Source organism: Brachypodium distachyon, chromosome 5 (assembly GCF_000005505.3).
Source record: "Brachypodium distachyon strain Bd21 chromosome 5, Brachypodium_distachyon_v3.0, whole genome shotgun sequence".
Classification (NCBI taxonomy): Eukaryota; Viridiplantae; Streptophyta; class Magnoliopsida; order Poales; family Poaceae; genus Brachypodium; species Brachypodium distachyon.
In genome coordinates, this window is record NC_016135.3 from 28,295,470 (window position 1) to 28,307,715 (window position 12,246).

The following is a 12,246-nucleotide window of genomic DNA, read 5'->3' on the forward strand; positions in this document are numbered from 1 at the left end:
GATTTAATGGGCTGTTCTTTAAATTTTGCTGGCCAATAATCATGGAGGATATTTATGCTTTATGCTTGGACTTCTTTGCTGGCAAGATTGGCTCCAAGCTCTGAATGACTCCTTTATCACTCTTGTACCGAAGAAGCTTGATCCCCAAACCACTAATGACTTCAGACCTATTTCTTTGCTGAATAGTTGCCTCAAATTGATTACTAAGATTCTTGCCAATCCATTGCAGCCCTGGATCCTCAAGCTCATCCATAAGAATCAATATGGTTTCCTTAAGAGCCGGTCCATTCAGGATTGTTTAGCTTGGGTGTTTGAGTATATTCACCAATGTCAAGCGTCAGGTAGAGAGATTGTGATTCTCAAGTTGGATTTTGAGAAAGCCTTCGATACTATTGAGCATTTGGTGATTTTGGACATTCTCAAATGTAAAGGTTTTGACAGCACATGGTGTAACTGGATCAAAGAATTGTTTATTTCTGGAACTTCATCTGTGCTCCTCAATGGGGTGCCGGGCAAGCAGTTCTTGTGCAGAAGGGGAGTGAGACAGGGCGATCCTTTATCACAACTTCTCTTTGTGTTAGCGGCTGACTTGCTTCAGGATATTGTGAACAATGCTTTCGCTCAGGGGCATCTTTCTTTGCCCATTCCCACGGTTGGAGCGAATGACTTTCCTATTATTCAGTACACAGACGACACCATGTTGGTTCTACCGGCATGTGCAGTTCAGTTGGCGCATCTCAAGGACATTCTTAATATGTTTGCTGTCTCCACTGGCCTTAAAGTAAACCTTTCATAAATCTCAGCTGTTACCGGTTAACATCAGTGATCTTCAGGCCACTAATCTTGCTTCGGTGCTTGGCCGTGGTGTTGGATCCATGCCGTTCACTTACCTTGGGCTGTCTTTGGGCCCCACTCGGCCCACTCTCACTGATTTCATGCCACTGGTGGACAGGATTGAGCGTCGTATGTCCAACACTTTGGCTTTGCTCTCTTATGGTGGCAGGGTGACGATTCTTAATTCAGTAATCTCCTCTCTTGCTACATATACCATGTGCTCCCTGGAGCTCCCTCCTAAAATTTTAGAGCACATTGACAAAGCCCGACGTCACTTTCTTTGGAGCAAACAGACTGAGGTTGGGGAAAAATGTCAATCTCTTGCTGCGTGGGACTTGGTCTACCGCCCTAAGGATCGTGGAGGTTTGGGAGTCATTAACTTAAAAATTCAGAACAAAGCCCTGTTGTTGAAGCATTTGGATAAATTCTACAATAAGATTGACCTTCCTTGGGTGCATCTTTTGTGGAATACTTATTACCAGAATAAAGTGCCGCATTCTATTGCTCCTTGTGGATCGTTCTAGTGGAGGGACATTTTCAAACTGAATCCCATTTATCGGGGTTTCAGCTCCTGTGTTGTTGCCACTGGTGATAGTTGTCTATTTTGGAAGGATTTTTGAAATGGCCATCTCCTGTCGGATGAATTCCCTCGTGCCTAGTCCTACTCTACCGACAAGTACATTTCTGTCAAGGACTTTGTGATTTCTCTGCCTCAAGCTCCCTCCCTCCAGGCTCCTCTCTCGGCCCCTGCTTTTGCTGAGTTTACTTCTCTTCAGCAGGAGCTAGGTGAGACGTTTGAGTCAGTGATTGAGGCTGCTGGTTCTGATGTTTGGCAGTGCATTTGGAAAGATGGGTTTTCTACTAGCCGGTTCTACAAACACTATTTTGCCTCATTGCCTAGTAACCCCATCATGATGAAGTTTTGGAAGTCCAAATGTGTCATGAAGCACAAGGTGTTTGTTTGGCTGCTTATAATGGACAGGCTCAACACGCGAAACATGCTTAGGCGTCGGCACTTTGTCATTACTACTAGCTGGGACTGCATCTTATGTCGTTCTCCTCCTGAAGAGACTTTGGATCATCTTTTCTTTGACTGTACTTTCAGCCAAGGCTGTTGGAACGATCTGAATATCACTTGGGACCTGTCCCTCCCACTCGCTGATCGCCTGCTTCACGCAAAGGATGCCTGGCCTTGGGGCCTCTTCTGGGAGGTTTTCACTCTTGTGGCTTGGGCTCTCTGGAAAGTACGCAATGCTAAGCTTTTTGATGATCTTGCACCTTCCAAAGCTGCTTGGAGAGCCATCCTCAAGACTGATCTGGAGCTGCTCACCCACAGGTCCACTAGAGACAGTTTTAAAGATCATCTAGTGCAAATTTTACACCTTGTTTCTTAGATTACGTGTGAGGGTTTGTCCTCACCTGCTGCTCATGTATATATGTAACTTGTTTAACTGATTCTGTTTTAATACAAATGCAGTAGGAGCCTCTCCTGCTGCTTTCCCCTGTAAGAAAAAAAGATACTTAAGCAGGATGAAATCGTGTTTGTTTGTTTTTGTCTTGTAATGATCCGAGGAAGAGGGACTTGTTTCCAAATATTGAAAGGGAGGGCAAAAGGAAAGATAGTTTGCCAGACTGGCTGGCTGGCTGGCTGGCTGGGGAATCTGAGGAAGAAATGGTAGGAGGAAGCAAGGAAGGACGGAGACCACGGCAAGCAAGGTTTGTGCATGGCCATGCCTGAGCTCACTTCCCTCTCACGTATTCTTTCTCCAGTTCCTACTACTAGTATATCTACCTGGCAAGCTAGGTAGCTGCACCATGACATGGGTTTAGGGTTAATTTCAGGTTCTCATTCTTCTTCTTGTCGTAAGGGAAACATGGGTAAGAAGAACCCAAGTTCAAGGCCATCTCTGCTGCTGTCTCTCATTTGCTTCTTGTCAGGTTAGGCATTCTCCATATATATTTCTTCACCTCCTCTCACTTTCACCTGTTGCTAAAACCACAACAATTTTACCGCCGCTACCTCCTTTTCTTTGTTTACCCTTTTTCTTGTCAAGTTTCCTGACAGATTTTTAGAATAGAATGTTTCAGCTGCTGGCCATGTCTGTCCATTTATCTTCAGAATAGATTATGTTTCAGGTTTTCTGACAGATAGCTGGCCATGCCATGTCAATTCATTTTCAGAATAATTTCCACAAGTTTTCCGACAGATAGCTTGTCATTTTCTATTCATTTTGGCTTGGAATTAAATCATTATTCTGTTGTGTCCATGCTGTTCTGTCGTTGACTTGAATTGACTAAATTGCTCCCTGGATGTTGTTGACTAAATCAACAGGTGCAGCTCGGCTTGTGGATTCGGCCCGGGTGTTCACGATCATCAACCAATGCAAGACTGATATCTGGCCGGCGGTGACGCCGAGCGGCGGGGAGAGCTTCGGCGCCAGCGACGGCGGCTTCCTTCTCCGTGCCGGGCAGTCCATGGTGTTCACGGCGCCGGCGGGGTGGGTGGGCCGAGTCTGGGCGCGCACGGGCTGCGACTTCGACGCCGCCGGCAACGGGACCTGCGAGACCGGCTCCTGCGGCACCTCGCTCCATTGCTCCGCCTCCGCCTCCGCCGCGCCGCCGGCGAGCCTGGCCGAGTTCACGCTGGCCTCCGTCGACTACTACGACGTCAGCCTCGTCGACGGCTTCAACCTGCCCATGGTGATCACGCCGTCGCTGCCGTCCAACAGCAGCGGCGGCGGCAATGGCAGCTGCACGGTGGCGGGGTGCGACGGCGACCTGAGGAAGGACTGCCCGCCGGAGCTGGAGGTGAAGGGGGCGGGGGGGAAGACGGTGGCTTGCCGGAGCGCCTGCGACGTGTTCGGCACGGACGAGTACTGCTGCCGCGGGCAGTACGCGAACCCGGTGACATGCCAGCCAAGCTTCTACTCCAAGAGGTTCAAGGCCGCCTGCCCTGCCGCTTACAGCTATGCTTATGATGATCCCACCAGCATCTTCACCTGCTCCCAGTCCCCTGACTACACCATCGCCTTCTGCTCCAACAGGTAATTACCCATTTCATTTGATTACTCCTCTTGATTTGTCCATGGTTGGTTGATGATTCTTGCTCTTGTTCAAGCCCCTTTTTTTCTGTGTGATTCTTTCTGGGGCTTCCTTGTATTGTACTGAATGTACTGTAAGCAAAGGAAGGAGTACACAAAGTGCCAGTTCCTGAACCTTATCCTCTCTGTCAACCGGCATCTGAATTTTGTCCACGTCAGAAGATCTTGTGGTCAAAGAATCCGATTCTTGACACAGTCATATATGCATCCGTGGCCCATATCCATCTGCAAGCTGTCTATTGATTGAATCCAAAATAAAAACACAAAGCCGTTCCAATCATATACACTGGCGAGAAATTTCTCGCATACTGTCATATTTCTGATTTGACGAGCTTGTGTCAGGTTACATGGCAGTTCTTCAGACTTCAGTGAATGACACTTGATCTCTTACTGACGGTGTGTCTTGTTGCTGTTCTTGTTGTGATCCAGGAAGCAATCCGTGTGCTCGTACCACAACGAACGGCTCGTCTGCAGCGGCTCTGGCAGATCTTGGCCGAGCATTTCCGCCCTGACGCTTGTGCTGCTGCTGCTGCTGCTCTCCAGCTTCCTGCCATTGTAGTTTGCACTTTCAGTGTAGTTAAGGGTTAACTGAAGAACAACCTGACCTGATATAGTTCTTCCTTTCTTTTGGGGCTTTTTTTTTCGTTTAGAAACACAAAGTACAGTACAGGTGATTCATTCATCATCAAATATCTGCACTGTTGCTACCATGTGGATGATATTCTTTGGATAGACAGCATAAGTGAATGTTTCTTTTTCCTATACTTTTCTAATCATCTGTTCTGGTAAGTGTGAGACAGCATTAGTGCATGAAACGATTCCTGAAAGCCTGGATCTTTCAGTACACCTTTTAAGTAACATTTACCTGCATGAGTGCAGGTGCAGACTGACTAAATAATGCTGCACATACTGTTGCTACTCCTATGTTCTCTGTTATCCAACCTTGATTTCAGTTAACCAATGCTGTGCTTACATACTCCAGCTACTTAGTTTTCCATCATGCACATGGTCGCACCATCTCTTTCTGAACAGTGATTTGTTATCATTGGTACTACTACTCACTATTATGCTTGGCCTGACCAAAGCCAAGCCAGTTTCATGGAAACCAAAATACCAAATGCATGCAGAGGCAGAGCCCTGCTGTTCCTTGGAAGTTGGAACCTTTGCCTAGTGCTTCCATTTTGCAAAAAGGCTGCTCAGCACTAGAAATTTGCTATGATCCGTCGCATGTCCTTGTCATGCTTAACTGCTGAAGTTAAGTACAGCAAATTGATTCAGTGAACCGACAGGACATGTTTTTAGAGAAACAGATGGAAGGGACCATGCAAGTAGCACATGTTCCATACCAGCAAGAAAGAAAACAAGTAGTAAAAGGCTAGAAATTATTTAGAGTGGTCGTCTTTGCAAGGTTGAAAACTAATTACACATAGTAAAAGATTATCTGTAACACAATTAGTTCCCGATTTTTCAAGTGTTGGGTGTCTGACGAAGCGCGTTTTCAGAGTTGATATCTGAGATTCGCATCATTTTCAGAGTATAATCTACTGACACTGGGTATAGATCAGGGAGACATCGACCTTGCATATTGAAGATGCAAAGGAAAGAGTGATGAGCAGAGAAGCTATATACAACAGAGCATGGGTGATGACTGTTAACTGACAGCTTGTGAGTGTGAGTCAGAGAGGGTAAATGGAGAAAAGGATTTGTCAGGTCAGCAAAAGCTTGGGTGAGGCCAGTGTGAGATCCTGAGGACAGATACGCCTGAAGAACAAACAGTCACTTAATTGACCAGGAAAAGTAAAGGAACATTTGGAACAAACATTTTGTTAGTATAATTAAGCAAGCTAGTGAGAGTGATGGTGCTGATGCATGCATATCCAGGGCAGGATGAGCTGAGATAGCTAAGGAAGAGAGCATGATTGCAGATGGAGCCAAATCACATGCGTTTGAGTACACTCACTGCACTGCATCCATATATTCTCTTCTCCATGACCATGATCCATCACAACCGGACCACATGGAGCTCGATCGATCATGGATCCATGGAGAGACGAATTATTCCTTTCTCCCTGATCCATCCACGTGTCACTCTCATTCACATCCCTAGTATGTCATGATCAAAATTTTAAGATAAGATTAGAGTGCAGCTGGCAAAGAAGTCTCGGAATCAGTGGAAGGTTTGCACCGATATGGGTTTGCAAATGGCGACATGAAATTTGAAACTTGAACAAAAGTAGAATTAAGTAGCGTACGTGTAAAGCAGCTTTATACTCACTCGATGATCCGTAGGAGTAGTGGTAGAATGCATATAGTATTTGGGTTTACAGTGTGTTGTGTGGCTTGCGTACTGATCGAGTTATTCTTTGTTCCTTTTGAGATGTATGTACTACACAGCATACCTCGTGCTTCATCCATCCTCTTGTTATTACCACTACTGTATTCCATGGATGATGGATGCATCCATCCCAGGCCGCACTGAAATCCACAACAAATACTGCAGGTTAATTTCTCCCATGTCATTTGTTAGAAGCAAGCAAGCAGAAGCAGAAAGCGAGGGGAATCCAACCCAAAGGCCAAGAAAGAAAGGGAGAAAGGAAAAGAGAAAGGAGCTTGCTTGCTTGCACAGTAGCAGGAAACTTCCCCAGGGAGACATGGCAAAGAAGCATAAAGCCCATGATTCATGAACGACACCTACAGTACATTGTGCTTCTCCACACACACACACATGTACACTGATAGTAAGCATCTTCTTACTTGTTCTAAGCCTCTGTTGCAAAAGTGTGCGTGTCAAGAAAAATGTACCAGAGGCATTGAGAGAAAGGTGAGGGGTGGCATGATGAGCAAAGTGGAGAAGGAAATTGAGTGCGAGTTAGTGTAAGTGGGGGCACACATGCATCAAATCCCATGCAAATGCATTGCAAAAGGTTACTCCTTTTTTGCAGCAGAGAGGCAGAGACAGACAGAAGAAGCAGATGAGAGACCATGGATCATGGATGGAGGGTTACTCCCAAGAAGAGGAACGCCGCCACCATCCTGTCCTCTCTACTCTGAACTCTGAACCCCTGCTAGCTGCATCGACCAAACACAATGCAATGGCGCGCACTGCCCGGACCTACGTGCCCATAACGCACAGTACATACTATATCTAGATCTCTGTTTTCTTTTGCAGATCCATGAACAACAACGTGATGCAGGCTGCAAACTGCCTAGCCTGACGACCCTGCACTGCCATGGCCACTAAACCAGTTAAATGCCCTGGCACAGTGGCACTGCATGCACAATCACTCCCATCTGCAGATTTTTTCTTTCTGTTTTCAGATAAAGGAGAGTCGATCAGGTAGATACATATACATATATTTGTGGACAGTATGTCTTGTCAATGCAATCTGCACGGCCGGCAGATTACTTGCTCGATCACAACAAGAGATTTTCTTTTCCTCCTGTTTAATTAACTACCGGGTTTAAATTACTTGCTCACAAGTCACAACAGAAGCTCTCATCGCAGTAGAAACAAACTGAAACTGAACCTGAACCTGAACCGAGACTGTACTCTTGGACAGAATGCATACAAAATGCTACTACTGGTGTACTACGCAAGTAAAGGGAATTTGGAGTCGTCATGGATGAGCAGTACCATGTAGCTTAGGCATGGGTCTATATTCACCACGAGAAGATCGATCGATGAGGAATATGTTCTCTTCTCTCCATGGATGGATCCATCTCCTGCATGGAGATCTGTACTAGTATTATCATAACATGTGCATTCAGTTCAGTGTCAGATATTAAACACACACAAGATAGGAGTAGTTAACTAACAGTGACCCTGCCTTTATTTTCCTTTTCCCTTAGCTCGTGGGCTGTTCCATTCTTTAATCCGAGTCCTCTCGAGGCTCCACCGGCAGGTTATTCATGCATTCAGCAACATACCCACAGAATGAATACTCTGAATTTTGACTCTTAACTAAGGACTGCTCTGTTTTTTCAGTTCCACCTCCAAAATTTGTAAACATGGAGATTATGACGCAATGGCACGCATAAACTAGCCATTTGCTAACCCACAGAGCCATATTATAGTGAAATTAAGGAGAGCTATGCATGCGTGCATCACACTAGCTGGCCAGCCGGCTCCTTTCTTCCTCCTCCCCCACAAAGCATAAAGCAGGCAGGGAGGTCTTCAAAGCTAGCCCAGCCATCATTTCATCCCAATTTCCTTTCCATTCAAACCCCATCACATCATCTAGCCTCCTCCTCCAGTCACATCTGCCCTGAGAGCAAAAAACCAGAGGAAGCTAGCTAGGATCTCTCAAAGGAGGAGTTTGAATTCATTCCCGGCCAGCAATGGTGGAACCAGCAGCCAAGAAGAGCACTACCTCTATGAGTGGTAGTAGCATGAGGAAGAAGAAGCCGGAGAAGGAGAGATTGGCTGCAGAGAAGCAGCAGCAGAACAGTGGTAGCAGCAGCAGCAAGAAGCAGAGCAGCTCAGGGACAGCAGGAGCAGAGCCTGCTGCTTCAGCTGCAGAGAGCCCTTCTTACAGGTTAGCTCTCAGGAGCCTCTTCTCCTGCAGAAACACCCACGCTCAGCATCACACCCACCGGGTCCCGCCGCCGGCGGATTCCGGCGCCGTCGTCGCCATGGCCAGCAAGAAGTGCAAGAAGCAGCAGCAGCAGCAGCAGCTGGGCTGCAGCTCCGGCGCGTCCATCTGCAAGCTCCGGGACGCCGGCCCGCGGCGGCCGGTCTTGATGAAGAAGCCCGAGGAGGAGCCGCCTAATTTGGTCGACGCCATGACGACCAAGCGGCGGGCGTCGGTGAGCGGCGGCGGCGGCGGAAGCGGCGGCGAGAGGCGGGCGGTGAAGAAGGCCCTGCAGCAGAGGCAGGGCGAGGCGGTGGCAGTGGTGGTGAGCTCGTCTTCTTCGTCTTCGTCGGCGGCGGGGGGGTCGTTCAGGCTGCGGCGGCTGTCCGGGTGCTACGAGTGCCACCACATGGTGGTGGACCCCATGAGCGGCGGCGGCGGCGGCGGGTCCATGAGGGCCGCCGTCTTCTCCTGCCCCGACTGCGGCGACGTCTTCGTCAGGGCCGAGTCGCTCCACCGCCATCAGTCCACAAGGCACGCAGGTCAGGCCGCAATTGTTCCTCTGTTTCTTTCTTCAGCTACTGTCAGAACTCTGTAGCTCCCTTTTTTTTCTTCTTCTTTAAGATCTTGTGGGATAGCACATTTCTAATTTCTAATTTAGTGACAGAAAATTTCATCCAGACTCCAACTTGCTGAACTGAAAGTTTAGGGATGAGTTTCCACTACTCCTTTCTACAGATTTGTGAAAGTGAGAGCTGCGTTAGCTTTAATTATCCCCTGCTGCTTTTGATGCTCCAAAGTGTTCTTTGATTGCCAGAGTCATCCAGGCTTATCTGACCCATGAACAAACAAACAAATCCACTGTAAAAGGCATTGCATCAGAAGGAAGATTGTTCCTTTCATCATGAGTCTAGAGTCTATCAACAGTGGTAGTACAACGATTTTATAAATGTAGCTGAAGCATCCTAGGTAGAGCTGCTCTGACCAGAACAGTGTTCTCTCATGGCATGTCTAATCTACTGTCAAATCATCCATGACCGCCAGATTAACCAACCTTAATTGATCTACTGAGTATCTTTTCTTCCTATCTTAATAAAGATCGGCCATTGGCCCTTCGACTTAATTGATTTACTGAAACAAATCTCAGCTAGTTACTGAATCAGTAATTTTTGTGCTTGCAGTATCAGAGCTCGGGCCGGAGGACACGAGCCGGAACATCATCGAGATCATCTTCCAGTCGAGCTGGCTCAAGAAGCAGAGCCCGGTCTGCGCCGTGGACCGGATCCTCAAGGTCCACAACGCCCCCGCCACGCTCGCTCGCTTCGAGGCCCACCGCGACGCCGTCAAGGCCAAGGCCCTCATGATCTCCTCCTCCGGCTCCGGCTCCGGAGGCGGCGGCGGCGCGCGGTGCACGGCGGACGGCAACGAGCTGCTCCGCTTCCACTGCGCCGCGCTGGCGTGCTCCCTCGGCCTCCGCGGCGCCACGCACCTCTGCGACCACGCTTCCTGCGCCGCCTGCGCCATCGTCAGGGACGGCTTCGTCGTCGCCCCCGGCGCCGGCGCCGGCGTCCGGACCATGGCCACCAGCGGCCGCGCGCATGATGCTGTGGCGGTGGAATACGAGGATGGGGGCGAGCGCAGGAGGGCGATGCTTGTGTGCAGGGTCATTGCTGGGCGGGTGAAGCGGCCGGCGCAGGAGAAGGAGGCGGCGGCGCCGGAGTCGGAGAAGAAGGATGATTTGCCGCCGGAGATGGAGACGAAGACGGCGGAGGAGGAGGAAGACGAGTACGACTCGGTGGCGGGGTCGGCGGGGGTGTACTCGAGCATGGACGAGCTGGAGGTGTTCAACCCCACGGCCATTCTCCCATGCTTCGTCGTCGTCTACAAGGCTTGATTGCTCGATAGCACTCGTTATCACACCACCTCACCTCAGCTCGAGCTGCCCACCGGCCAATTCGTGTCTTCGTCAAGATAGTCTTTTACTGTGTTTAGTAGTCCTACTGATGTTACATTGTACTACCACATTCCAGTAACTTTTAGCAGTAGAACTACGTAGATGCCGTTGTTAGCTTGATTAATTACGTTGCTCGCTATCTCGCCATTGATTTGTTTTTTTTTTTACTCGGCGAAGGAATCTAGAGGCCAGATGGATTGTATGGGCCTCGGCAGATCAGTTAGTACGGAGTAGTACTGGACTGGGCCTTGTCTAAGACAGAAAGAAACTAAGTCAGCCTAGTAAAAAGGCCTGAATTGAAGCCCACCAACGACTCCACGTGCGTTGCAAAGTCAGCCAAACACGCGAGGGCTAGTAATAGTCTGCATGTCGGCACAGCTTCTAAGTCTACATACATAGACAACGATATGTAATACATTTCAGTCTTTTTTTACGAAGACGGATACATTTCAATCAGTATTCTAGGGGAAAATACATTTCAGTCAACAAACAAGAAAAACCAACCTTGAATTGTTGGCCACGGACCACCCACCCACACTATAAATATAGGATGCACTTAGTTTTGCCAACAACAACACAAACACTTGCTTGTATTACAAAACAGGTTTCTTCCTAGCTATGGCAAAATGCTGGCTGCTGTTGCAGCTTCTCTCGGCGCTCCTCTTACCGGCGGCAATAAGCACGGCGGCGGCGTGCCACCCTGATGACCTCCGTGCGCTACGGGGCTTCGCCGGCAACCTCAGTGGCGGGGCCGTCCTCCTCCGCGCCACGTGGTCCGGAGCCTCCTGCTGTGGCTGGGAAGGCGTGGGCTGCGACGGGGACGCTGGCCGCGTCACGACCTTGTCGCTCCCCGAACGCGGCCTCGCCGGACCCATCCAAGGAGCAGCACCCTTGGCCGGCCTCCGGCAGCTGGAGTCGCTCAACCTTGCCCACAACAGGCTGCAGGTCGGCACCACCTTCCCATCATGGATCGCTGAGTTTGACCGTCTTTGCTACCTGGATCTATCACACAATGTATCGCCATTGCATGTGAAGAGTAGTAGCCGAAGAACATTGGCTACCGGACAACCAAATACAATAACCGGGGCCAACAACTCTGTCAGATCTGGGAGTGGTAACACTATTATGGGGGACGGTAACACTATCACTGGGGACAACAACGTTGTGTCGGGGAACAATAATACCGTAACCGGGAGCAACAATACAGTATCTGGGAGCAACCACATCGTAAATGGGGACAACCTAGTCGTGACAGGAGGTTAATGATCTTTAGTCCCTAACGAAGCTCATGTTCTTGTAAGCTATAAGTGTACCTCACAATCACTTGGTGGGGCCAATCGTGCGCATTATGTATCTTCATGGATATAGCATAAATAAAACTCGCCTAAATATCTTACATACATGTTGAGTTGTTGACATGAATACCAACGGCGGCTTGCAGCTGATATAGACCAAGTGGGTGTTTACTTACGTACAGAGATTTGCATCGATCGTGCATGTTTGCTTATGGTGATTATTTCATGTTTTTCTATTTTAGTGACGTATGATGCTTTATTATCCTGATTGGGTCATGGATCACATGGTGAATATTAACCGCGTGATATCAGCTAGTTATACACTTCTCATGTGCAATTGCCAATGTTACATGCACCAACGTCGAATTTCTGATGAGATGGAGCAAATGAGCAGAGATTGTTACTCCCTCTGTTCCATAATTCTGGGCTCAAATTTACCCAAATATGGATGTATCTATTTCTAAAAAACGTTTAGATGCATGTAATTTTTT

General features: G+C 48.4%; 3 protein-coding genes across 5 annotated transcripts; all 3 read left to right on the forward strand.

Annotated features, from left to right (window-relative positions):
- Window positions 1-770: 770 nt before the first annotated feature.
- Window positions 771-4,697, forward strand: LOC100834756 (pathogenesis-related protein 5). 3 transcript variants are annotated; one of them, XM_024455812.1, is made up of 4 exons: window positions 771-2,550; window positions 2,677-2,772; window positions 3,167-3,878; window positions 4,365-4,697. In XM_024455812.1, exons 2-4 carry the CDS (start codon window positions 2,709-2,711, stop codon window positions 4,492-4,494), a joined length of 906 nt encoding a protein of 301 aa, XP_024311580.1. In that variant the 5' UTR covers window positions 771-2,550; window positions 2,677-2,708; the 3' UTR covers window positions 4,495-4,697. The 3 variants fall into 3 exon arrangements, with proteins under 3 accessions (XP_024311580.1, XP_010240659.3, XP_024311581.1); XM_010242357.3 differs by lacking the exon at window positions 771-2,550 and having other exon boundaries at window positions 2,616-2,772; XM_024455813.1 differs by lacking the exons at window positions 771-2,550; window positions 2,677-2,772 and adding an exon at window positions 2,779-2,970.
- Window positions 4,698-8,041: 3,344 nt separating this feature from the next.
- LOC100835063 lies at window positions 8,042-10,599 on the forward strand. The gene is made up of 2 exons (XM_010229046.3): window positions 8,042-9,048; window positions 9,688-10,599. The coding sequence occupies exons 1-2, from the start codon at window positions 8,274-8,276 to the stop codon at window positions 10,398-10,400; spliced, it is 1,488 nt and encodes a 495-aa protein (XP_010227348.1). The 5' UTR covers window positions 8,042-8,273; the 3' UTR covers window positions 10,401-10,599.
- Window positions 10,600-11,043: 444 nt separating this feature from the next.
- LOC100841194 (phytosulfokine receptor 2) lies at window positions 11,044-11,862 on the forward strand. Its single transcript, XM_003580832.4, has one exon. The coding sequence runs from the start codon at window positions 11,079-11,081 to the stop codon at window positions 11,721-11,723; it is 645 nt and encodes a 214-aa protein (XP_003580880.1). The 5' UTR covers window positions 11,044-11,078; the 3' UTR covers window positions 11,724-11,862.
- Window positions 11,863-12,246: the final 384 nt, after the last annotated feature.

Coding starts and splice junctions, on each gene's coding strand:
- LOC100834756 (XM_010242357.3), top strand. CDS start 2,655: ATGGGTTTAGGGTTAATTTCAGGTTCTCATTCTTCTTCTTGTCGTAAG. Junction 2,773..3,166: donor TCTCATTTGCTTCTTGTCAG/GTTAGGCATTCT, acceptor CTAAATCAACAG/GTGCAGCTCGGCTTGTGGAT. Junction 3,879..4,364: donor ATCGCCTTCTGCTCCAACAG/GTAATTACCCAT, acceptor GTTGTGATCCAG/GAAGCAATCCGTGTGCTCGT.
- LOC100835063 (XM_010229046.3), top strand. CDS start 8,274: ATGGTGGAACCAGCAGCCAAGAAGAGCACTACCTCTATGAGTGGTAGT. Junction 9,049..9,687: donor TCAGTCCACAAGGCACGCAG/GTCAGGCCGCAA, acceptor TTGTGCTTGCAG/TATCAGAGCTCGGGCCGGAG.
- LOC100841194 (XM_003580832.4), top strand. CDS start 11,079: ATGGCAAAATGCTGGCTGCTGTTGCAGCTTCTCTCGGCGCTCCTCTTA.